A 26987-nucleotide genomic window follows, 5' to 3' on the forward strand; every position below is an offset into this window, starting at 1 on the left:
CCTCCACATGATTCGTGTCTCTCTTTTATCAATAAAATAAGTGTCTTTATTTTGTATTCTGAGATTATGAGTTATATTCTTCATGCTAAGGGAGGTATTCAAGGAGTGAAAAGACATGATTGTCACCTCAGGAAACTCACATCGTCTGTGAAGAAATAGTTGAATGAACATTAAACATCTGGGAGTTAAAGAGATGCTGTTGCTGTATCAGCAGCAAAAGTCAGCAGTGGCCAGGCAGTGCCCTCCTCCATGCTCATGTCCTCCTGCTTCGTGCTCCTCAGTGAGTGTGAGTCTCCGACTGCTTATTAGAAGCTGATGTTACTGTGGAGATCGGACATCATTCCTTCCCTGTGGGGATGAGTTCAGACTCAAGAGCTAAGCTGGGCTGGCCATCTTGGGTTTGTAGAGTGTGGTGCAGAGTGTGTTGGATTGCAGCCACTGGTCGATGAGTTTGATAAGTCATTCACCAGCGGTTCCTCGGTTTTTGTCTTTTTAAGCAGGTCTTTTGGTAAATATCTTTATCTTTTCTTTTTCAATTTATAGAGGGAAAGAAGAAATCTTTTACTTTTGGAGGTCTCATCTCTGTGCCTTTTGTGATCATAAAAGTGAACTGTTAACTATGTCTTGGCTTTTGTGATTGCAGTATTAAGTATAAATCCGTGTTTCCCTCCTGTGTTTTACAGGCAGCCAGATGCCTCCCCAACCACCTGGGAGCCAGTCAGAATCCAGTTCCCATCCTGCCTTGAGCCAGTCACCAATGCCACAGGAAAGAGGTGAGTCTCAGATCATACCCAGCACTCCCACTGTAGACAAGGTAGATGAAGGTGTGGTGTTTCCTATCAAGTGAACACGAGCTTTCATGTAACAACAATCATGAAGAGGAAAGGAGTCTTTCTTGTAGACGAAGTGACATTTGGCCAAGGGGAGACTCAAGACCCCAAGAATATGCGTTCACAAAGCACTGTGAAACATCACCTGTACACATTCTGATAAAATAATGTCAATGTTTGCATGTGTGTGTGTGTGTGTGTGTGTGTGTGTGTGTGTGTGTGTATGTGTGTATGTGCATATTTGTTTGCAATTGTGTATATGTGTGTGTGCACTAATATGCATGTGTGAGTGTGTGTATGTGTATGAGTGTGTAGAAAAACTGTTTTGACTGATCACTCAATCCTGTGGTATTTACCAGCAGATTTTAAGCACATAACAAGACCTTATATAAAATTGTAAGGTCTTCAGACTGGAGTCCACCTGAAAGATCACATGGTCCTCCCCAAGAGAGACCGTAGAGTTCACAGTGGTTCCCTCACTAGAGGCTTGGTGGCATCCAGGTCAGAAAAGGAGCGTGTGCTTTCCTTATGCTTACAAACAGATGTTGTCTCCGTCTGCAAACTCTCTGTGGCATTACTCCATGGTGTGTTCAGAATGCCTGGTGTCCCTTAGGCTTATCCCTCAGGCCTCTTGTCCTCTGTGGGGGAGGTACAGTTGCTGCTGGCACAGCGGGTCGGGAGAGCCAATTTTAACCCAGATTGGTATAGAGAAGAGCTACGCATCACTGCTGGGACCAGGGTGATTTGTAACGTAGCTCAGTATGGACCACCTTTTCCACACAGGCAGGCTTGGAGACGGAAGTTTCTGAGTGCTGGTGTACCTGGGTACTCCTGGGAGATTTGTAGAGATGGCTTTGAAACTAATTTAGAGTATGTGGGGGGTCACGTGCACATTGTGAATCCCATTGCTGGGCCTGCCTCCTGATTTCTTATCGGAGGTTAGGGTGGCACAGTTTAGTCAGCATGTTGACAAGCTCGCAGCTGTCGCCAGCGCTGAGGGGATGCTGGAGAACTGTGGCTCACTGGTCCTGGCTTGTATCCTGGGTCTGGAGTTGGGCCAGTGAGGCGGAAGTAAAAGGAACCATTCCTGCACTGGGCACCTACCGATCCAGACCAGGCCAGTGCTGAGCAGGACACAGGTATCTCTTGTGTGGAGCCTGAAATACTGAGTACAGCACACTAACGAGCAGAGAGCAGCCCTCACAGCCCCTCAGACAGCATTTCCCCAGCCCTTAAAGCACAAGCATGAAAACCTGACATCCATGAGGAAGCTGGTGCCATCAGTTTGCGGGCCAGAATGTCGGCATTTCCTCTGCACAGCATTACCGTGTTGGTAGGCTTCTCAGCGTTACCTTTCGTGTGGTTTAGTTAATGCCCTGGATACCTGATGATCTGGGCGGTTCTAGCAACCATTTCCCTTAAATATCTAATTAATCATTCATTTCATAAGTTGCTAGATCTAAAATGTTTTTCTATGAGCATATTCCCTAAACCACCGTCTCTGAAAGAGTTCTGGAAACATGGCTAGACAGCTTCCCAAAAAAGGGGAAAACTTCCTTTGTTAAAAACAGCTATTAAGTTAAATATGGGCTGACATATATGAGTTAATTTTCCTTTAAATGTAAGCAAAGGGGATTAAAAGAAAATAAGTTTATTATTTGTTAAAATTTAAGAAGAAATGTTTGCTCCTAGTAGCATTTGATAAAATAAAAAAAACACTTGTTTTACATGTTTGATAGCTAGGTTCTATTTTCAAAATATCTTCCTTCAAAATCACAGATTTAGCTCAGAGCAGAGCAGAGCATAGCTTCTGAGCTGCTAAGGGCTAAAGAAGCAAGTTGAGTGATTTCCTTTTGCATGTGTTTTAATGAGATGAAGGGAAATAGTGAGATTGCACACTGCCTCCTGTGTGTGTGTAGTACAGACGTGCTTGCTTTCATGTCAAAGACTATGTAAACACTTGCCTAAACATGGACCCACAAAAGGATGCTGCGCCGCCTCCTGTGTGGAGGGAAGTTTTCTGAGCCCTGCCCCAAGTCCCCGTGGCACAACACGGTGGCACCACTGTCCTGGAGCCAAGTCCCTCCAGGCTCAAGATGCTGAAAGAACTCTTAGCTTTTTACCCTGATGTCATCCCTTCTGCTTGACCCTGTGTTCTTCATATACAATAAACAGCATTCCTGGTTTAAAGAGATTCACCAACAGCAAGGTCTCGCGTGGGTCTGAACAACTGTGGTATCTGCAGGCCTTTACGATGCCCACGTACCCTGAAGGATGAGTCTCTAGGTTCTGCAGTCTCCTCCCTCATTCCTGGTGGCCCTGTCAAAGGGTCGGTCACAAAGCCCTTTCCCCCTGTTGTATTAGATGCAGGTGACGGTGACTCACTTCAGATTGATATTTTCCTACTATAGAAGGAAGGTGGTCGGATCTACACACAGGTGGCAACGTAGGTTACAGAAAGGAGAGAAACACTGATGTTGACTGGCCTCTTCGTTCATTTCTATGGCAATGGTTCTCAACCTGTACGTCTCGACCCCTTGGGGGTCAAATGACCTTTTTACAGTGTGCGTATCAGATATCCTGCACGTCAGATATTTATATTATGATTAGTGACAGTAGCAAAATTACAGTTATGAAGTAGCAATGAAATAATGTTATGGTTGGGGGTCACCACAACATGAGGAACTGTATTAAAGCATCAAGAAGGTTGAGAACCACTGCCCTATGGGGGTCTCTCTACAGTTTCACCTCTTTTTCCAACATAAAACTCCATTGATACTTCACTGCTGAAACTTTTACTAGCTGAATAATTTTTTTAAAGGTTAAAACTTGAGTTTGATATTCTGTAATAACGTCTGTTTGTCAGCTTTTGTTAGTGTGACAAAGACCTAGTATAAGAAATTTGACAGGTGGAAGGGTCTATTTGGGTTTGGGGTTCCAGAGGTTGTAGTCCAAGATGGGCTGGCTCCCTTGATTAGGGCCTGAGGTGAGACGAAACATCACAGAGGAGACGACATAGTGGAGCAGAGGTACTCACCCCGAGACACCTGGGAAGCACGGATAGCTGGGACAGGGTCAGGGCAAGGTAGTCCCTCCACAGACAGGCTCCCAGTAATGGACTTCCTCCAACCAAGGCCACCTCCTCCCTGGTTCCCATCACCTCCCAACACTGCCGTCAAAAGACAATGATGAATCTGTCCATGGACAAGTTATTGACTAACTTAGAGCCTTTGTAATCCAATCACTTAATGGGTGATTGAATCTACCACCTTAGGAGCCAAGACCTCCACACACGAGGCTTTTGGGGGACATGTCGTACTTAAACTGTGACAACACGTTAGTTACTGGTTCTTGTTTTAAACCGCATCTTTCTGTAGAACCCTGTGACATGGTGCCCAATTGCAGTCACCTCGGCAGAGGCGCAGTGTGGTGGCGTTTAGGCCGACAGTGGCCTCGGTCTTTATTTTTAGTGTATACATCGTACACGTCCTAAAGAGCCATTTGAAAAGGCTTATTAATGTGTGGCCCGTTTCTCAGGGATTGGACAGAATATGGAATAGTCGTCTGCGTAGATAAATAAGTATAATAAGTACTAACATTAAAGTGATCACGTTTAACCCCTAAACCACGTTAAGCCAAATGAAACAGCAAATGCCCTTCTGGTTTATTGGATTAGCAATTAGGTGGAAATGTTGAAGGAAGCCTTATTTATTTGGACAGATGTAGAGAGGTCAGAATTAATTTTTTGTAAGCCTTTTAATTGAATTCCCTTTTAATTTTCACAGTGGTGTCTAGTTAAATATTCATGTTGAGGCTGGTGGCTTTCTGAAGGACTACACCAGCGCTGGATGGATTCACAAAACCAACACGGCTTCTTTAACCCTTTCATCTAGCGGGCCAGCAGGGACTTCCGGGCGTAATCCCCCAGTATTTGAATAATTAGAAGGTAGTAATGAGGATTTAATTAGTCCTTGAGATAGGCTGGAACAGAACCCCTAAGAACTTTCCCTCTCGGACACGGATGGCAGGCGGAATTGATGGTGCCGCGGGCTGTGATGTGCTGGAAAATGTATTCTGTGGCTTGAGGCAGTTCTTTGGTGCCGATGTGTGAGCATCAGATCAACACAGGAGGCATCCGGGGTGAAGTCTTCCAGAACTGTTGAGCAGCAACCCAGCCTTCATTTGTTCTCCATGCCAACCTACATAAAGATGTCGTTTTTCTCCCTGTTCAGGAAGCGGAGTTGCCATAGCAGCATGAGTCCTGCCTTGCCTAACTGGGGACCACTCCTGCTGTGAGAGATACCAACATCCGAGTCAGATCGGTACAACCAAAAGAGGAGCAATGACCTTGCTTTTTTATCAATTTCAATCATTTTGTGTGGTCAAATATCATAGGCCGTTGTTTGTCAGCAGAATCAGACAAAAAGAAACTTGTCCCTGGAATCTAATCATCACAGTGATGTTTCTCAGTAACTGCATTTTATTAATAAAAATAGTCTGGTACCCAGGACAGGAAAGCATGTAACAGACCGGGTGTGGTATGCATTGAGATGCTTTTGTGGACAGCTGCCAAAGGGGATGAGAACCCAGGCAGTTAGGATCGGCCTTTAGGGCTTAGGTGTCCTCTTCCCAGCGGGTACATAGGTGTTTATTTAGACTGGGTTAGTAGGGTTCGTCTTGATTGTTGCTATGTTCTTCTTCTATTCTTACAATGTTCTTCTTTACCTACTACTGGTGCATGTCCGCTTCTCTTCCAAGTGAGCAGAATTTCTCCTCAAAATCTTAGTCATATCATATTGTGCAAAACAGACCTTTCTCATACCTTGTATGTATGTTCGTATCCGTGCACACATGTATAAAGGTGCCTTCCTCAACAGCTTTACATCTTATCTTTTGAGAAGAGATCTACCACTAAACCTGGAATTTAGCAGTTTCTCTCTGCTAACTGGTGAGCCAGAGAGTTCCAGGGATCCACTGTTTCTACCTCTCTGGCAATAGGATTACAGGCATGTGCCAGCCCCCCTGGCTTCTTAAGTAGGTGCTGGCTACCCAAACTCAGGCCACCCGAGCCGTCTTCTCAGCTCCTTTCTTGTGCTTTCTGATGTCAGGCGATGGAAAGCAGAGGCCCTCTAAGTGTCCAACACTCACAGGCCCAGAAATCAGTCAATTTTCATGCCATTCGGGATTCCAGTCTTTGCAGAGCAGAGGAGGAAGAGTGATACGCGCCCACTCTCACTTAAGAGCGTGTCCCGCTGCCCAGCACGTCTTCTGCCATGCCCTGCCATGCCAGGTCTCCTCCTCCTGTGTTGTGGGAGCATCTTGAGTCTGCACTTCTGACAGAAGCGTCTCCAGCTGTGGTACCCTGTCGTGGAGACCTCACATCTGGAGCCTGACGCTAGTTACCTACCATCCTCCCTAGCCGTTCTCTGAGAGCCTGGGGATATTTACATGGAAATAAGTACAAATTTTAAAGTTTCCAGTATCATAGCTGCTCTCAGAGTGATAACTGTTCCAAAAACTGCTTTTTAAGTTGTTGTTTTTTTTTTTTTCTGAATCTTGACCTAACTTCTATTTTTACTTAATCTTTTTTATTACTTCTTTGATTTTTAATCTGTCTGTCTTATTCTTTTATTTTTTGAGATGATAAGTAATCATACCATTTCTCCTTTTCCTTTTCCTTCCATCCCTTCCCATGTACATTCCTTGTTCTCTTTCAGGTTCATGGGCTGACCGTTTGGTATTGGATAACCAGTTGGTATGCTCTTTCCTGGGGGAGACTCTTTCTCCCGCTCCCAGTATTCCTGTAACGCTGTGCAGGGCCGAGGCCTCATACGTGTCCCCTGCCCACTCTGACGTGTGCATATTCTTGTTGTACTTGTTCACTCACCTTTGGCTAGTCTTGGTGCTGAGACTTGATGGGTGGAGTTCAGCTATTTCTCAGAGACACGGTTGAACAGCCAACTCTCTGGTCCTCTAGCCTTTAGAATCTTCCCCTCCCATCCTCCTCTGTGATCCCTGAACCTTATCTAACCTGCTGAGTTAGACTGTAGATGTATCCCTGGGAACTGGGCTGCACACGTCTACGTTTGGTTGGTTGTGGTTTTCTATAATGGTCTCAGTCTGTTGCAGAGAGAAGTTTCTTCGATGAGGGTGAAGACTACAGTTCTCTGTGGGAGTAAGGACAAATATTTAGGATGTAGTCAGGGACTGTGGTAAAGTGGTGGTTGTAGGTTTTCCTCGAGATTCATAACCTCACCAGCTCTAGGTAGCTGACTGGGTTTCCAGTTCCAGGCATGATTTCCCTCTTATTTTACTGAACCACGTAACTGTCAAAAACAGATCAGCACGTCGGGCAGCCAAGGTGAGGGTAAAGAATGGGAAGTAGGGTTTGGTGTTTGGTTCTGATTTGGGAAACTGCAGGAAAAGGCAGCCGCCTGTCTCTGGTCCTCAGCTGTGAGGTTGACAGTGAATCTGCCCACACTGGCAAGTTCCAAGGAATGTTCTGGAAGCCACCTTTATAGCTATTTCTAGTCCTAAGGAGAACTTGCCTGCTGGCCATTAGCAACAGACCACCATCTCCTCCAAAAGCAATTAATTTAACCTCTGCTCTTACTTAAGGATCCCTTCTTGTGACCTACAAAATATGACAGTAAACTCAAATGAGTTTCTTACAAGAGATTGTATCTGGACCTCGCTCTAGAGAGCTTTCTGACCTCTTGAACCTCTGGGCTTAGCCTTTGGGAAAGTATGTCTCACAGAAAGTTGGAAAAACATTGCACACAGGAAAACTCATATTGGATGAGGAATGGTCTGTGTAGCTTGTACATTATCTTAAAAGAAGCATAGTACTGTTGCTCAGTCTGCTTCTCGTTGCCCACGAATTGTGCATGGAACACAGTATATTTCTAACGTCAGTGCAACTATCTGAGGGTGTCTGGATCTTGGTCAATTCAACGTTGTACATTGCACAAAATATACAGCGCGTATTTTTTCTCCTCATCCTTTTGTGTTCCCTACCTCGGTGAAAGACCAGAAAGCTAAATCACCCCCACCCCCACCCTGGTCTCCCTCTAAGTGGTCATGGAGTTCCAGTAGCTCTTCCTTGCCCAAGCTCCCTCCATGAGCTGAGCAGCCTGTGTCCCCAGGTACCGTTAGTGACCTGCAGCTCTTCTTACTGCCCCAGCCTGCCCGCCCTCTGCTTTCTATGCTCATCCAGAGTTGGCTTTCCAGGAGACTTGGTCACATGACCTCTGTGGCCTTCTGTTGAGGCCCTTCCCTGAGTGCCTTGTCTTCTCTTTCTGGTCTCTCCACACCCTCTCTGACAGCTTGCTACCGCCACATTAACCCTGTCTTAGAACCTCTATGGACACTGACTGTTCTGTGAGCCACCAGGATCCTCTTGCCTGACTCTCGACTAGTGTTCGGGTCCAGATCACTGACCCGTGTTTAGCTTCAGAGTCAGTGTTTGCCAGGTGTGAGGCAAATGAAGAGGCCCCTGCATGGTGGACTCCCAGTCCCCCACTGATTGAGTGCCACAAGCTGAGGCTGGCAAGCCGTCTTGGCCACCCACAGGCAGGTAACGTGGGCATCGTAAGCTCGGGCTCCATTGGAGGCCGGGGCTGTGGCCTCTTCGCCCTGATTCCAGCATTTCATATTCCATGAGCAGACTCCTTTTCATCTGCAGATGTGAAGGGATCAGTTCTGGGTTTAGTTGCCAACTTAACCATTAATGACTTTGTGACCTTGGACATTTGGTGAAATCTCTGCTTCCTCATACATAAAATGAAGATCAGAATGTCCTTTGGGCACACTGCAGACAGAGAAGGCCTTGTATGTGAAGTGGTGAGTGCAGGGCATCGGTTATTAATAAGATGAGCCTCGAGCAGGTCGCTCGGAGGAGATGGGTTGGAACCCACAGAGAGCATCGTTTCCATCTTTTGGTTGTCATTGAGAGAGTTCAGGACGCCGGGGCCGTCCACTTGCTTGCTTCTTTCAGCAGCAATGCACTTACCCTCGTGGCCCTCAACCCTGAAGACAACTTTTGCAGCAGACATTTGCGTAGAGGAAGGCTGAATGTGTGGTCCCCATCTACCAGCTGGGTAATCAGTCTGACCCTCCCCTGGCTCTAATTTACCCAGTGACAGATGATGTCAGCAGCGAGAGCGAGGGGGTGGGCAGGGGCGGCCTGCGGCTGCTGTGGGGCCTGGGTGTGGAACTCCGCAGCGGCAGGGGAAGGAGAGAGCGAGTCTGCCAGTTAACCTAATGCCACAGCTGGTGCAAGGCGGGGGGCCGGGCTGAAGCCTTCAACGGGTCATTAGTTTAGTCTTCCTCGGAGCAGTTCATGTTGTGAAGAAAAGTGGGCAGGCAAATAAACACTGGAGATATTAAAATGTAACAAGAGTGTTTCTTACAATCTATTTTTCTCCCCAGATAGGAATGTGACACCTATTTGTGAAGAGAAATGGCAATGTCTGCCTGTCTAGTTGAGACATTGTGCTGAGGAGGTGCCGTGTGTGACCACGATGGCACACATGTGGTGTGACATCTTCTATTGAACTGGCTTGTAGAAACAAGTAATTCGGGGGGGGGGGGGGGGTCTTGTTTCTTTGTTTGTTTGTTTGTTTTTTAGCAGATGCCAGTATGGAAATAGATTGTCCCTGTGTCAAAGGAAAAGCATGTTTGTGTTTCTGTGGCTTCTGGAGCCTTGCGTGTCTTGCAAGTGCCCCTTAGCTCCCCGCGGCTGACTCTGCCGCCTTTGGTGAAGCAGTTGAACGGAGTGTGACTGGAGTCCGGCTCTGCTGTGTGAGCTGGTGCTCTCCCTGGTTTCCTGCTGTGTGAGCTGGTGCTCTCCCTGGTTTCCCTCGTGCAGAACAAATCATTACTGGGTTTTCACTTGACTCCATTTCTCCAACAAGCTTTACAGAATTTGTTTTCGCATGAATAAGACGATAGACAGTTGGAGATCGAGAACCTGGTTGAAATTCCTTCCAGTTTAACTTTGGAAATTCTCTGTCTTCACACATGACACTGAGAAGACACTGGCAAGTCCTTGGTTTTCACACCTTCAGACAGTCCTCGTGGATCGCTCTCCGTTATGTTCGTGGTTATCATGCCATCGCTATGCACTGATGCCGGAGTCCCTGAGCTCCGCAGGGCTGCAGCCCTGTACTCTTCACCTGCCTGCTCAGGCTCCGGCAGGAATTATCCACTCTCATTCTCCTCCTCTCTACCTGTCACCCCCATCTGCCAAGAAGGCTGTACACTTGAGTCATGGGCCACCCCGAGCTGGTCAGGACTGGAGTGGCCTGATACTGGCAGGCTTAGCTTGTCTGACCCACGTATTGTGGCCTGCCAGTTATTTCTAGAACCAGCCATTTGGAAGGGGTTCGCGCTTTCTGCATAGCGAAGTAAATAAGGCAAGACGCCCCTGAGCCCTGGCTGACTGTGGGGGAGAACTCAACAGACAGGCCCTAGAGCCACTTGCTTCCTAGACAAGGGCTCAGACTGCAGGCCAGAGGTGCTGGGGACAGCATTCCACCTGGGGGACGTAACCACGTACAGGGACTTAGAGTGTGGTTTGCTTCGCTAATGACTAGTTTGTGGGGAGCCTGGCAAAAAGATGGGTTTGCAGATGTGGAGTCCTTCTGGCAGGAGGTAAATGGTGGGTTATATAGAGATGCCTGAGTGATAGCAGCAATCTCTCACTGAGCCTCTTGTGTGTGCATGTGTCAGCTCTACATTTTATTTCCTCACATAAGGTGGGTACAGTTGTCAGATGGCAGCAGACTGACTCCTGTGTGGTAACTGCATATTCTGGCCAGGGTTTTCTGACCAGAGCCCACAGGCTTCATGCCTTCAGGCACAGTGGAGTTGGGCAGAGGGCTGCATGTGGCACCTATTTAGGGGGTGGAAATAGCTGTGCCCTCTGCCCTCTTTAGCACTCCGTCTTCCTTTCCTGTCAGTTGCTCCTCCTCACAACAGCCTTTCCTTCAGTGGTCATCTGTCTTCCCTTGGAGAGGATTCTCTGAACACAAGGCAGGAAGCGGCCCACCCTGTTGATCGGCCTGCTTGTAGACAGTAGAAGTCCACGGGCTCCGAATGGAGCTGCCCTGGTATTCACTCCAGGCAGGTGGGTTCGCTCCAGCTGCACACCCGACGACACTGCCTGGACAGAGGAGAAAGCGGGTGTAAAGCCTCAGGTGCTCACAGTCTGTGGGAGAGCCAGTTACAGGAGCAAATCGCCATGTCAGCATGCAGCTGCTGCAGCACAGAGACATGGTGCTGCTGCCGGGCATACCAAGCACCTGTTTTCCTACAAGGCCAAGGGCGGTGCCAGGTGGGAGCGTGAGTACGAGTCCCCGAGGGTGAAGGTGCAAGGCCTCGTGGCACAGTGTGAAAAAGGACACTAACAGAGTGTCTCTCTCACTGTGCCTCCCCTAGCGGGTCTCTCTTCCCATCTGACTGCAGCCTGCACATAATAGGGATAAAGCTTGTTTTGTGAGCTAGAGGGTCCACGAATAAATAAAACACATGCACATTGCTGATGATAGAAAGCGTCTCTCATGAGCTGTGTGTTGTGTATTTAAGTCCGTAAGTAGCAAAGGAACCTCTGCAAGCCCCCATCCTCCGCTTATTTTGAATTAAGGAACTACTGATGAGGCCGGCTCCACAGATGCTCATGAGATGTCAAAGGTTGTTGCATCTGGGAAGAGCAGCTTGCCTGGAACATGAGACCTCCTTTAGGATAATTGCCAAGTGGCTAGACACACAGATACTTGTGGGTCTGGCGGAATCCGGGAGTGTCACAGCAGGACAGAGCACGGCTTGAGTGGAAACGTGTGTGCCGAGCTCACAAGCCTGGTCGCTTGTCCTGTGGAGAAGTCAAGAGTCTGGGAACTAACACTACTCAGTTACCCCTAAGGTGGTCGAGAGGACAGGTCAGAGTACACAAACCAAAGTTCTCCCAGTCACAGAGGAAAGCCAGCAAGGGGTGGGCATGGTTGTGAATCAGAGGGCTAGAGGCAGGGTGGGGGTGAGGGTGGGCATGGTTGTGAATCAGAGGGTTAGAGGCAGGGTGGGGGTGAGGGGTGGGCATGGTTGTGAATCGGAGGGCTAGAGGCGGGGGGGGGGGGGGAGAGGGGTGAGGGGTGGAAGAGGCCCAGGATGTTTCCCCTTGTGACAGTGGTCTGTTGTTGGGATTCAAGAGCTGGGAGAGTTCAGAGAAAGGGATGAATGCTAACCTAACCATTGAAGAGAGCTAACCAAATAAAAGGGCTCCTGGTGACCTCAGTAGCCAGTGGATATGCTGAATGCAGGATGCTGAACTTCCCGGTCACTCCAGAGTCAGGAGGCTCGGTCAGATTTGCCCTTCAAGCCCGGCTTCAATAGGACTCTGAGGAAAGGAGGCCTCTCTCTCCCCAGCTCCCTCTAGCCACCCCCCTCCCCACTTCCCATGGCACCCTGCTCTGCTCTGACCACACTCCTTTCCTGTTCCATTCTGAGTTGTCTGTCTCCCACTAGAGAAACTCTGTTCCTTTGGGGTGGACACTGCATTTGACTCGCCTTACCTTCCTCGCCCCGTGGACCAGTCCCAGTCCCTGACACTTCCTGAATCATGTACAAAGGAAGGGGTTGTTAGCTAAGGTGATGCTACTTTTAATCTTAGGAAATTCAAGGGGTTTGGGAGATGGGTGACCCAGTGGTTCAGGTGATCGCCGAGCAAGTGTGAGCACCAGAGTTTGGATCCTCAGAACCCACATAATTATCAGGAGAGTGTGGTGGCCTGTCTGTGATTCCAGGCTCTGAAGTCAGGGACAAGGAATTCCCCAGAGCAGAGCTGGCTAGTGAGTATAACCATATCAGCAAGCCCTGAGTTTGCCTGGGGGGCTTCCCTGGACCCCAGCCCTCTAAACATCCACACACCCAGATATGCACACTTACTTGCACACAAACACACACTTTTTTTTTTAAAGGAATTACAAATGGCTTTTACAGTTTATCACTTAACCCCTTCTCGGTTTTAGTTTCTGTTCAGTCGAGTTTTAAAGTCTGAAAGTCTAAGGATCTCATCTTTTCCTTTAAAATGTTCTTTTTCTTCTTTAGTTGACGAGGGCTGGAGTAGAATGGGGCCTGCAGGGAGATTTGTGTAATGTCACCAACCCAGAGACCAGCCTGGTGGCTTAGGTTGGCGCTCACGCAGTGAGTGGAGGGTTCATCGGCTTGCCGTCAGGCAATAACAAGCACAGAAGCGCACTTCTGCTCACACTTTCCCTACTTGGCTCTCAGAAGCATCCCATAGCCCCGGGAAAGAAGAGCCTGCCCTGCTCCATATGGACGCTCACAGTCATCCATGGCGAAGGCAGGTCAGAGGGTGTGCGGCTCTCCTGGCCTGCTCAGATTTCTCCCTCCTAAAGGACATGATTTTCATGTCAAAGCACGGCTGTCTTCCTTTGCAGTGTGAGAAAGCAGGAGTTTGTGAGGAGTGTAGATTAGTACAGGCTCAGACAGTACATTTATTTAGGAAATGGTGTGTGTGTGTGTGTGTGTGTGTGTGTGTGCGCACACGCAGGGAATACATAAATTGTATCTTCATATGGAGTTTCTAAGAAACATGGTTCTGTATACTACAAATAATTACCTAATCTAGTGCATTGTCCCAAGTTTGGATTGTCTGCTGCCAGACGTTTGGTTGGAACATGTAGTTCTTCTCTACACCAGTGGCTCCGTACAGAGGCATTTCATCCTGTCCTCTCTCAGCTTCCCTTGCTAGAAAGCTTGGCTTCTAACTAGCGACTCTTCACACCTTGCACAAGTACAGCTGTGTTCTCTCAGCTGTCAGGTTCTCTCTCCTCCGCTGTCACAGCTGCCATTCCGTAATAACTTCCTAAAAGCAAAACACAGGCAAATAAATGCTAACGCCATAAATAGGCAGAAACACTTTTCTTGAAATTTGATTTTTTTTCCTTTTGAGAGAGAAGAAATGCTAACAATGCCCATTTCCTTCGATAAAGATTTAAGATAATAACAAAAACAATTAAAGGACCGAGTCTAAAGAAACTACGGACCTATTGAGTCCACCACCAGCCCATCCCTACCCTGCAGGAGAAAAACAAATATGTCTGACTAGAACGATGGAGAGCTAGGATGCTGGGCCACTGTCGGCCCCTGAAGATGAGAAGGGGGAAGCCAGAGCCTAAAAGTCTAGTTGGCGTCTACACAGCAGACCTTGACACTGACCTAGCCCCAAACCGTGCTGCTGTGACCCAGACCACCCCTCCTACTGACCACCTGGGGACAGGCAAGTTGCTGTTAGTGGTGTGTATTGGGAGCTGATGGTGCTAGGTCTTTCTATGGTGGCATTTTTTATCTCATGGCTCTCCTGTGAGGCCCATAACATTGTCCCACTTACTTCACAAATAAGGAAACAAATAATAACATGGATGTGTGGTTTCTATATTTAGTGTAGAAATACCTCTTTTTCAAGCAACTTGACTCACTTTTCAGCAATCTTTTTAGAAGATTATGTCAATATTCCATAACTGTTGAAAAACTGGAAGTCTTGGGAACTGGGAGCGTAGCTCAGTAGTCTATGCCTATCACGCACAAGGTCCCTGGAATGTGCACACACCCGAGGGCCCAGGTGATGTGGATTTCATATACTAAAGTAAAGGAGACGCAGAAGTAAAAGCCAGCTTACTTTTTGTAACTAGAAACTGCAGCTGAATGTATGGGCCATCCAGGAGTCAAAAGACATTCTTGGCGATGTATAAACCAGGAATTTACCTTTGATGATGCACAGCACTCTCTCGTCCTGGCTGTGTTGAACCTTACAGGAGTCTTTGTTTTAGGAGGAGGCAACTGAGGCCCCGGAGAAATTATGTAAAGTCATAAGTTACAATGAATGAGCACTACATTGTATTCATTAACACATCTATCTGACTGTCCAACTAGGTTCTGAGCTGACAACAGCTCTGGGATCAGGCCTTCTACCCCCCAGCCCGTACAGTCAGTTGGTGATTGCTGAGATAAAGTCGGGGAGGGATGGCTCCTTCTTCATGGTTGAGCACCAACACCTTCACTATGGAGGGAGGGACAATCGCATGCTAAAGGGGTCTGCCTTGCAGTCCTGAGCAGCCAGGAGGGAAGCAGTCGCTGCACACAGTCCCTGTGGAGCAGACGCGCCTTTTCTGTTAGCCAGGACTCTGTGAAAACCTGGAGGACCTTCTAGGAAAGCTGGGATGCTGTTCTGTGTAACGTCTGAAGATGTAATCGTTTAGAGCCACGTCCGTGCTCTGCTTCCTGCTTGCTTTCAGATCGGCAGAGCAAACATTTTCTCCGATGATGTATATCTAGGAGCTGCCAGTTTAGTCCAATTTCATAAGATTTCTATTTATAAATAAATTCAATATGATAATAAGGAGTAGCTCTCCTCACTTTTACTTTATGTCTCCTCAGGAGAAGCCATGTTAGAAGACCTCATTTTGTTCTTAGGTCTCGGTCCCTGATAGCTCTGCTTTCCCATGCTGACACTGCCCTTCTTGCAGGCCTCCCTTTCCTTGCAGCTGCAGAGCCGCACTCTGGGTTCAGCTCTGAGCAGGCACACCTGCCTCTCCCCAGTCAGAGCCTCCCCTGAGAAACGTGAGCGTTCTCACCCAACACTCCTGCTATGGTGCCCTGTCTCAGGTTGCCTTTTGTCCGTGTGCTACTTTGAACACAGACTTCTGTTGGCCTGGGCTACTCAAGTGGGTATTTCTGACATTATATTTCTGCATAATTGAAAAACATGTTTTCTTGGTGCGTGGTAAATACCCGTTTATCAAGTACCTGCTGTGTCATGCTCTGCAGCATCTTGGGTGTCCGTCCAGTTATTCAGAAAGCAGTTTGGGTCGGGTGTGGTACTGCCACCACTCATCCAGGCACGAGGGACATGGAAGAAGGGTTCACCAGGTGCTCGCTGTTCGGGGAGATCCAGCCTACATAGGGAGACTCGGAAAAGGGTCTGGGATGCATCCCGTGTGCCATCCACTCTGCAGGACACTTAGGCCCAATCGTTGAGTGAGGTGGGATCTTGGTTTGTTTGTTTTGTGGCCTTTCTTAGTGAGGAAGAGAAGAAATAAGGAAGTTAAAAAGCAGTCCTAGTAGCCGGAGAATGGCACCGTGATACTTTCCATCCGAGCCTGAAGATGTTCCCGGGTACCAGAACACACGTAAAAGCCAGGGGAATGGGGCAGCTGCCTCTAATCCCAGCACTCAGGCAGAGGCTGGAACCCTGGGGCAAGCTGGCAAGCTGGACTAGCTGGACTGCCACGCTCTGGGTTCAGAGACACTGCCTCAGTAAATATGATTGAGAGTGGTAGAGGAAGGCACCCAGTGTCCCTTCATATGCGTGTACAGACAGGTGCACCCACACCCGTGAACATGCGTGTGTGTACCACATACACATACAGAAATAATAATGCTGCAGCATGTAGAGGTTATGAGAAGTACCTTGAAGGCATCTGAGAGAGGTGTGGTAAAGGTGACCCAACCTGAGGTTGAGCAGTCAGGGAGAGCAGCGGAAGGAAGGACTGAGCATGAAGAGACATCTGAGGAGCAGGGAGAGGAGAGAATAAGGTTTTTGTGGCAGAACAGTGCTTGACATCATCCTGGGAAGGACAAGAAGGCCGGTGGATGGACATTACCGCGAAGGGAGAGAAGCTGTGGTGATGGGGTCACATGGGCGGCCCCCAGCAGACGGTGTGTTTCAGGCCTCAGCACCATGGAAAGCTATGAAGGGCTTGTGCATGTGAAGGATGTGTCTGATAATTCTCTTCAGTCCTAAAAGTTAACTTTCACAGCTCTGCCAGAAAGACTAAGAGGAGGAGGCTGAGAGTCATTTGACCAATGGCTGGAGTAGGCTTTGCAGAAATAGGACTGAGGAGAGGAGCCGTCCATGGTGTCTCCATAGTCATCAAGGCAAGCTGATGGCTCCAGTGTGCCACAGAGAGAGGGGACAGCTGACGGAAGCAACTGGGCCTGTGATGACGTCACACAGGGTGGGACTGTGATAGGAAGAGCAGATCGTGGGCCTGTGATGATGTCACACACAGGCAGATTCTGGGCCTGTGATGATGTCACACACAGGCAGATTCTGGGCCTGTGATGATGTCACACATAGGCAGATTGTGGACCTGTGATGATGTCATACAGGATGGGACTGTGACCAACAGAGCAGATTCTGGGCCTGTGATGATGGCACACACAGGCAGATTGTGAGCCTGTGATGATGTCACACACAGGCAGGTTCTGGGCCTGTGATGATGTCACACACAGGCAGGTTCTGGGCCTGTGATGATGTCACACACAGGCAGGTTCTGGGCCTGTGATGATGTCACACAGGGTGGGGATGTGACTGGCAGAGCAGATTCTGAGCCTGTGATAATGTCACACAGGATGGGACTGTGACCAGCAGAGCAGATTCTGGGCCTGTGATGATGTCACACAGAGTGGGGATGTGACTGGCAGAGCAGATTCTGAGCCTGTGATAATGTCACACAGGATGGGACTGTGACCAGCAGAGCAGATTCTGGGCCTGTGATGATGTCACACACAGGCAGGTTCTGGGCCTGTGATGATGTCACACAGGGTGGGGCTGTGACTGACAGCAGATTCAAGGGTAGAAGTTGGAAACTCAGCTGGAGGTGCAGAGCACAGATGGGCTGGAGTTCCGCATGGCACTCACAGGTGCTCAAGCTGTCCAGGAGTCCAGCTGGATAGCTGTCAGGAGGGAGGCTAAGGATGCAGAGGAAGAAGCCGGGTGCTGTAGACCTGTGCCCCACAGAGGAGGCACAAACCCCAGCCAGGCCTGGTGTGAGTGGAAGTGGACCCTCTTTAACTGTTCTATATGGGGCTCATCTCCAAAGGAGGTGGTGTTGACTTCCTCTTTGCCCCGTTTCCCATGAATTTACTTTGGTCAAGTCCACCAATTACTGGTGTCCCAGAAACTCCAGTGAGCATTCAAGATTAAGACCAGTGTGTCCTCCCAGATCCTCCACCCTGGATTTGAGATGTCTTTGGATGTTTCTTTAGAGGAGTCTGGGAGTACCAGCCCTCCCCCCATCTACCTTCCAGAGGACCCCATGGGCACTTTCTGAATGCAGAAATGATAAGACACCTGCATGACCATGTTTCTGTTTGTCTCCCATACAGGTTTTATGGCAGGTACACAGAGAAACCCTCAGATGTCTCAGTACGGACCTCAGCAGGCAGGACCATCCATGTCACCTCACCCTTCTCCTGGGGGCCAGATGCATCCTGGAATCAGTAACTTTCAGCAGAGTAACTCCAGTGGCACTTACGGTCCACAAATGAGCCAGTATGGACCCCAAGGTAACCAAAGGGAAACATTCTCCAAACTGCGTGGTGGTGCATGGGAGGGGTTTTCTTAACATGCTCATCGAGGTTTTAATGGTATAAACATGCGTTACAGTTCTGTTGTTTGCCATGGCGGATGATGCAAACCCGTGATGGTAGGAAGTTAAGTACAGCCAGTGTCCTTAGCATGGAGGGCTTGGACTCTGGGTGAGTGCTCACGTGTGAGTGGTATTCATTAAGTATAGACCCAGTCCTGTGATGTAGCTCGCGGTGCTGGTGAAGAAAAGGCACAGCCTCATCCTCAGAACGTCTCCAGTTGAAACTGGCCGTTCATGCAGCCTGCCGTTTTTACAGCACACACACACTGGTAGCCTCTCCCACCTTCAGACCACAAGCTTCCTGCTCAGCAGGGTGTCTGCAGTCCAGGGCCTAGTCTTTCCTCAGGTGCTGCAGCAGATGCACAGTAGCTCCCACTACCTGACCTGTGCATCCTCACAGACAGAACACAGGCTGACATGGATGCAGGTCTGAGGCTGGAAGGTGAAGAAGGAATGGGACAGAATACAGAGCCACACCCACATACAGTTCCCATGCTGCCTTCCTGAGAGTGTCAGGTATGGGTAGAGCCCTGTTGCCATGGCTTTAACACTGAACGGTGTATTTTAGAGTCACTTTTGGTAGTAACACATTTAAAGTATCGTGCCTGAACTATATTTTGTGTACTAAAATTAGACATTAATGGATCATTTGGGTAGACTGACATAATCTGGTACAGTTGCTGGAAGTCCTCAGATCTGAGAATTCCAGGAACATTCCAAGTTAAGACAAGTGCCCCAAAGATGTCCAGTTGCTTCAGTCCACGGCCAGAGCTGGACCTGCCCACAGGAAGCCGTGTTTTGGTGGCATCTGTGTCTGTACAGTAAACAAACATAGGTTCCCAGAGCCTGGCCAGCCAGCCCTGGAGGCCCTGGAGACCCTCTCTTTTCCCATAGCTCATACTTCTCAGTTTGAAAACAGTGAATCACCAGTGTCTCGTTTTGAAGCTCCATCTTACCAGTGTGGCAGTTTCTTTACCTTATATTGCTGTATTGTGCTTATTTTTCAGCTACTTCAGTTGCTGTGAGAACTCTTAGAATACCCTGATAGCCCTTTCCAAATGGCCCCTTCCTGCTTTGTTCATGTGCATGGGGGCACAGTTGACAGAGACTGAGGGTTTGCATGACTGACTTCATAGCATGTCATGAAGTCTTCGCGCTAATACCATAAGCTTAGGGATGACGAGCAGTCCTGCTTATAGCTGAACTGAGGTGGACCCCGAGTCAAGTCCCCTGTGGGAGCCCACTTGCCTGCCCCCTTCCCAGGCCTGAGTGGGCTCTTCACAGCCAGAGCTAGCATGGAAAACAGCTTGGACAAGTGTTTGTAAATTCTGTAGGTACAGAAAGTGTAGGCCTTTCCTGAGATGGATTTAGACAAGGTTGGAGCCACATTCTCAGAACTCAGTCTACTGAGGGTCTCAGCCTTGACCTTAAACCATGTGGGCTCCATGCAGGACCATGTGGGCTCCATGCAGGACATGTGGGCTCCATGCTGGCTTCACACATGAGCTCCATGCTTGTGATTCCTTGGCTCCTCTGAGAAGTACTGTGTGCATAAGCGTCAAGCTCTGCTGTAGAAGTTGAGATCAGGGAAGGCCATCACTGAGAAATGGATTTCTTTTTTTAGTAAATCCCTCCCTCTGCTTCTCCGAGTCATTGCATTGGACTAGCCTCCGGTTAAGAGCACTGAGCCAGCAAATCCTCCTGCACACAAACCGCAAGCTCTGTATCACGAGCCCTTCCTGTGACTTCCTTCTTCCCCAGAAGGAGATGGTTTCCGTCACCTTGGAAGGACGTTGCATCTTGGTCCAGTGTTCTACTTGTTTGCTTCAGTTCCAGGGCCCTTTCCACAACACAGCCACTGGATTCCTACAGAACAGTGGGGGTGTATCGTCAGGAAGCATTTTGTGCATGTATTGGTACAAGCTGACAGTAAGAGCAACCTGAAGCAAGGATGGTGTTCTCACACCTGGCCTTCCCCCCAGCCCCTCCATCTCAGGCCTTCGGACCTTGCCTCTTCCTCTGTGCCATCAACACCATGGTGTGCCCTAATCAATGGCCCCTCCTCGGTCCCACACTGCCACTAGTGATCATAAAACCAGTGTTCATCCCCAGGCCCCTGTCCCAGCAAGCACTAAGGGATAGGAACTGGTGTGTTCAAGTCAAGGGCTGCCCTCTTGTGTCTTCCTCCTTGGCATTCCTGTGAAGCAGAGACCTCTAAAGGAGGGGTTTCCCCCTGTTCATCTTAAGCATTTAAATTACCAGTAAAATAGTTGACTGGTGTCTTCCAGTCAGAAAGACACTGCTGTGAAAGACAGGTCTTTAGTCTCATCCCTCATCTGTTAACATGATGGCTTTATCCTGGGGTTCATTATTTTAAAGGGAAGACACTTTATAGCTCCTTTGGCTAACCCATTTTATCATCACATGTAGCAGCTCCCAAACTGTTATTAGCCAGAGAAGCCAGGGCCAGATGTGGGTGGCTCATGCCTATAATCCCAGCACTCAGGAGGCAGAGGCAGGAAGATCTCTGTAAATTTGAGGCCAGCCTAAGCTACATAGCAAGCTACTGTCTGGGAAAACCAAGAACAAAACAAAACACCAATGCTTACCACCTGCCACTGAATGTGGTGGTCATATCCTGAGCAGTGTTCACATTTGATTCAGGAGAGCACACAGGTCTCCTCTGCATCTCTAAGCACAGCGTGAGTGCGCACTTTCCTCTCTGCAGTGACTGCTGATCTGTTCCAAGTGAGCCAGTCATCACTTTACAGGTGAGAAAAGCAGGCTTGGACAGGTTAGCCTGTGTGCCCTTCATCCCCACAGGTAGGACCAGGCTTCAAACCCAGGGCAAGTGATTGCAGAGGCCACTCCATGGCCACAGCTACCTCTCCCAGGTCTCAATTGGGCTCCTTCTTCAGGGCACCATCCCTTGAGTGGGCGGAGATAAAAGATTTAACTTCCTGCCTCCAAGAACAAAGAACATTCTGGAACTTCAGGAATGGAAAAGTATCAGAAATACTAGGGACCCTGCCAAGCATGGTGATTCATAGCTGTAATCCCAGCACTTAGAAGCCGAGGCAGGAGGATTGCTGCAAGTTTAAGTTCAGCTCAGGGTACAGATTGACTCTCTGACTCAAAAAAAAAATCAGTTAATTAAAATTTAAAACTTACAGTGAAGAAAGAATATGAAGGAGATGAGGAAAATAATTCCTGTGAGATACAGAAAGGAAAGGTGTTAGGAATACATCACGATGCTTTAAAATTGACTTCTTAAGTATTCAAATAAGATGAAACCAAGCTAAAAGTGTACAAGTGTTTAATTACAGCATATTCTATGAAATAGCACTTTCCTACCATCAAGCAAGCACATGTAATAACCACCCTTGCAAAGTGTTTACGAGGAGAGAAGGCCTCAGGGACTCACTTCTGCAAATAGAAGGGAATTATGTAATTAACATTAATTATTAATGATGAATTTGGGGGAAAGAGGGCAGAAATCAGTTTGCTCTTCCCAGCAAACCTTCTACTTCACTTGTGACTTCCCGAGAAAAGCATCTTACACTGACCATCCTCAAACACTTTTTAACTCATGTCCCTAACTGCCAAAAGCAGGGGTCTGGCCTCAGTTTGCTGGAATGAGCAGCATTGCCCTCGGCAGGTAACTAATTCTGAGTCTGGATTCCCACCAGTTGCCACTTATGTAAGGGCGTCTGGAGTCTGCACAGGCTGCAGCTGCCTCTGTTTTTACTGTATGTGTCTGAGGACATAGTCTGAGGAACTTTAATCTTCTGATACTTCGGAAAAGGTATCTTCAGAAAGATTTAAGGGGTTTTCTTTAAAGTAATGAGACACCCTCTGAGTCTTGGATTTTCTTTCTTTTCTCCCATATTCAGCCAAAGCAAATTGTGAATGGTATTCAGTTGGAATGAGCGCTGCTCCAGGACTGTGAATTGCATGGTAATTTTACCACTATTTCAGGTCCAGGGATGTGAGGTGTAAATGTCAAGCTGTCAGCTTGCTAGCCATTTGAGAGTCCCACGTGGGTGCCCAGTGTCACCATGACCCAGGGCTTCCAGCTCCATTCTTTAAAAGTCCCAGCTGAAGACCTGGTGCATTCTTCCTTCCCAGTGGAGGGGTGCACTTGCCCCCCAACTCTGTGGAAACTGGCAAAAGCCTGGTTAGTCTTCCAGAGGCTGTCTCTATACAGGCCTCTCTTTCACGTCCCTCCCTTCATTTCCCCTTGAAACAGCTGGCAATATGCCTGCTATGCTAACCTTTGACACTCTGGGCAAAAGGATTCAGTCCACTTTCTAACCATTTGGTTTTCAATTAAAGGAATATTCTAGTCCTCCATCTTAATAATACTAAGGAGAAAACCAAATTAGATCATTGTATTGCCAAAGTGGTTAGTGTAACCATCTCGTATTTGGATACTCAAATTTAGCCTTCATATAACAGAATTTAAGCATGACTGTTTCCTAGACTTACTATTACCAGGATATGATCAAATCCTATAAATTGGGGATTTACAGTGCAAATTAACTTAAAATGAAAACTTCGGGAAGCGACTCTACATTTGACTCCTGTGGAGGTCTTGGTTTCCCTCTGTAATGAAAGCCAGTGTCACTATGAATGTTCCTAGTAGCCTTTCAGGAGGATTCTATAGGCTGCAGCGAGTGGAGCAGGTCAAGGTTACCCCTTGCCTGCCTTCAGGAGGCACCCCCTCCTGCATCCTCTGTTCATGGTGCCTAGTGAAGCCCCTCTGGGCGCAAGAAAGATGTGCAGTTCCTGCACTGTGTGGTAGATCCATCTTTTACTCTCAGGGTCCTTGTTTCTTGTTACGGAGACTGCCACCTGATAAAAGGTTGGCTGTAGCTTGGGGGAGTACTCCTTCATCCCTGCCTACTCTTCTATCATCTCTGAGGAATACACTTGAGTTTGTACATCAAGTAGGCCCATAATGCAATGCCATCCTGCCTGCTCTCTGGTTCAGAACTCACAATAGAAGAGATTTCATCTCCTTCACAAACTCATTGTGCTTTGTCAGGCATCCAGAATAACTGACTCAGACTGAATATGAATTATAAATGCTCGGCCAATAGCTCAGACTTGTTACTAACTCCTTACACTTAAATTAGCCTATAATTCTTTTCTATGTTTAGCTACATGGCTTGGTACCTTTATTAGCGTGGCATGTTCATCTCCTGCTCACTCTGCATCTGGCTGATGACCCCTGACTCCACCCTTCTCCTTCCCATCCTTAGTTTGGTTGCCCTGGCTATACTTCCTGTGTGGCTACTGACCAATCAGCGTTTTATTAAACCAATTTGAGTGACAGATCTCTACAGTGTACAAGAGCATTATCCCACAGCATTTCCCTCTTTTTGTCTAATAAAAAAAGGAAGATTTTAACTTTAACATAGTAAGATTATATACAATAAAAACAGTTATCAAGTAAGAATTATAGTTAAACTATCTAGTCCATTTGTATTTGGCAAAATTAGAGAAAATACTCTATTATCTATCTTATCTTTGTGAGTTTAAAGTTTTGTACCTAATTTATCTTTTATCATAACTAAAGAAAACTATAACTATCTAGTTTTCAACTTCATCAAAGACCCTGGAAGAGTGAAATGAAAGTCTATCAGATATGCTAGGCCTGTAGGCTGGAAATGGATGCCCCAACATTACAGAGGAACCTTGGGTGACTGTTTAGGCAGCTAGCTGTTTCTGTCATTTCTCACGTTTTTGGAAGTCACTTGCCTGCACTTCCTGTTTACTCAGATAATATTATTTCTTCTCAGGTCTTTGATGGAGTTGGAGAATAGTTATAATTATAGTTTTCCTAGGTTATGATAAAAGGTAAATTAGATATAAAACTTTAGACTCACCAAGATTAGATGGATAATTGAGTGTTTTCTCTGATTTTGCCAAATACAAATAGGCTAGATATTGTAACTATAATTCTTGCTTGATAACTGTTTGTTATATGTAATTTTACTATGTTAAAGTTAAAACCTTACTTTTTGATTAGACAGAAAGGGGATGCTGTGGGATGATCCTTCTGTACACTGTGAATATGTATTACTCTCATTGGTTAATAATAAAGCTGTTTGGCTTATAGCAAGGCAGGATAAAGTTAGGCAGGACAATCAAATTGAGGACTGGGATGAAAAAGGGCAGAGTCAGGAGAGGTGTGAGTGAGCTGCCCAAGAAGCAAGATGCCAGAGGACTGCAAAAGCCATGGGCCATATGACAATACATAGATTAGTAGAAAAGAGTTAATTTAAAAGTAAGAGCTAGTTAATAATAAGCCTGAGCTATCAGCTGAGCATTCTGTAATTAATATAAGATTTGATGTATTTATTTGGGACCAGGCAATCGGGACAGAAAAACTCTGCTTCCATTTACATATATATAATTTTTGATGTTATTAATACAGAAAGGCTTTTACCAGTAAATCACATAAGAAGAATACTTAGTTATCTCATGAGACTATGAAAATTAAAGCCATGGAGAATCCTGTCTCATGACTGTTAGAATGGCCAGGACTTTTGGATAGTTGACAACAGGAAGTTCTGGCTGCCGTCGGTAACTCATACCTAGTGGCTATGTGCTCAAAGCACACAGCATCCACTTAGCGGTTTCCTATCAAGTTAAAAGAACACTTACTCTGCATCCCAGCTTGCTCTTACCTAGAATTGCCTGAGAAGTGAAACAAAAATACATCCACACAGTTCTGTTCACAACTGCCAAAAACTGTGTCCAAAAACTGGACCTCTAATCACAGTCATGGGCTGATTAGCACTGTGGTGAATCAGGAGTGCAGTGTTGAATGAGTATAAAAGGGAAATTTGTGTCATGATAACAATATTCTGGGTCTTGATTGCACTGGCAGTTACAGAACTGTATATGCTTGTTGTTATTTGTAAGTTATATTTCAATGCCTATGACTTCATGTAGAGGACTACCATTAAAATGGGAAGCACTGGCTAAGGAGCAAGGTAAAGGCATGTTTAACCCTGATCATAAATACATGTATTTGATTTCATGAATATGAGTGTTTGCCTGCATGTATTTGAGTGCACCCACCTCATGTTGCCTGTTGCCCACAGAGGTCAGAAGACAGTGTCAGATCTTTGGAACTGGAGTTTACAAATTGTGAGCTGCTAGGAACCGAACCCAGGTCCCCTGCAAGAGCAATACGGGCTTTTAACCAGGAAGCCATCTCTCCAGTCATGTGAATGTGGTTTTTATAGCATATAACTACTCATGCAGGTTGTTGCTACCCAAGGTAGAAAGTCTAAGTTTTGAAGCATATCACCTTTTGTCCTTCTCGGCATAGAGAGTAAGTAATACAGATCTTTGCTCTTTGTAGCCTGGGCACAAGATCTCATGTGAGAGCAGCAGTACCCCATTTAAGAACAGGAACTTGGAGTATTGATTATGACTATCAGATACCAATGTGCTCGAGTCAGATACAAAATTATCTACAGCCCTCCTAAAATGATGGCGGTGACTTAAATAGCGCCTCGCTGCCGCTTGCTTCCTCTGTGCGGTGCTTGAATGTAACTCCTGCTGGGCTGAAATCTGAATTCATTCGTGACTGATTTTCCAAAGCTGGTGTGCCAAGATGAACCCACTTGAAAACGGTGGGCTCTCGGACTTGGCTGCAGGAGCCGTCCAGCTGAGGTGGGCTGGCCCGGCATCTGCTGCCTTCATTGTGCCTAATGCTGCACCCATCTGTTTTCTGTCAGAGCCAGTGCCAACAAATTACTAATCTATTAGAGAAGCACGGGATGAAGACCGCACTCCTCCGTCCTGGCATTTCCTCTCCCATTTTGCTTGGCTTACACATTCGGATGCTGTTTGTTAGAGGACGGATATGAGCTGTAGACTACGTAGGGTGGGGTGGATCATGCCCTGCCCCATCCAGTCATCTTTAAAGGTGGAAGGGAAGCGGCACCAGTGTCCTTGGCTCACTGCTGATGGCAGCGCTGCGGGCACTGTGCTGTTCCCCATTAGCATCGCATGTCCCTGATGACAGTGCCACTGTGTGGAGACGCTAAATCACTTGTGAAGGTCGTGCTGCCAGGCGGTGTCAGAAGCAGGGCTCAGCTCCCCGTGCTGCAGCCTGTGCTTCACCTGGGAAGCCATTGGAGCCTTCAGAGAGTGTGGTGATCCAGGCTCATGGGTTCAGTGAGGAGAGTGTGGAAGGCTTCAAGGAAGAGAAAGGGGACTTGGTATTTCTTCCCTCAAATAGAGGCCTCTGTAATTAGAACACTTTCCTGGACAGGTGATTCCACCTGACAGAAGAAAATGGACTGAGAGTCCAGTAGGAACCACAGTGCAGGCTTACACACTAACCTCATTGGTGAAGTGGAGCCCCACTGGAAGCCAGCCCCCCGGTCTACGAAGGATGAGAGCTTGGAGCAGGGTGCAGGGCTGTTCTTTCCTCTGCTCATCAAGATCCACCTGCATCAGCTTGTTAGGTCCCCCCTCCACAGTGGGTCAGAGCGAAATGGGAGAACTCAGTCTCTGTCTCCTAGCACCGTAGGCGGAGCTCAGCAAGGTCAGGGGCAGGCTTCTCTAGTAAAAAGGCAGGAAGAGTCGAGTGCGGTTGGAATATCCGTGTCTAGATGCTTGTTTCAAAACAAGAGTCAAGTGTCGGTTTCTTTCCTTGTTTGTTTTTTGAGACAGGGTAGCT

At 47.4% G+C, this 26987-nt stretch overlaps 1 protein-coding gene across 1 annotated transcript in view; it reads left to right on the forward strand.

Moving 5' to 3' along the window:
• Positions 1–26987, forward strand: part of Arid1b (AT-rich interaction domain 1B) — a 379722-nt gene that overhangs the window by 295701 nt on the left and 57034 nt on the right. The window contains exons 6-7 of the mRNA XM_059272809.1: positions 684–773; positions 18018–18197. Coding sequence (XP_059128792.1) covers positions 684–773; positions 18018–18197 — 270 coding nt within the window. The remainder of the gene's footprint in view (positions 1–683; positions 774–18017; positions 18198–26987) is intronic.

The sequence above is a fragment of the Peromyscus eremicus genome, chromosome 8b (genome assembly GCF_949786415.1).
Source record: "Peromyscus eremicus chromosome 8b, PerEre_H2_v1, whole genome shotgun sequence".
Lineage (NCBI taxonomy): Eukaryota > Metazoa > Chordata > Mammalia > Rodentia > Cricetidae > Peromyscus > Peromyscus eremicus.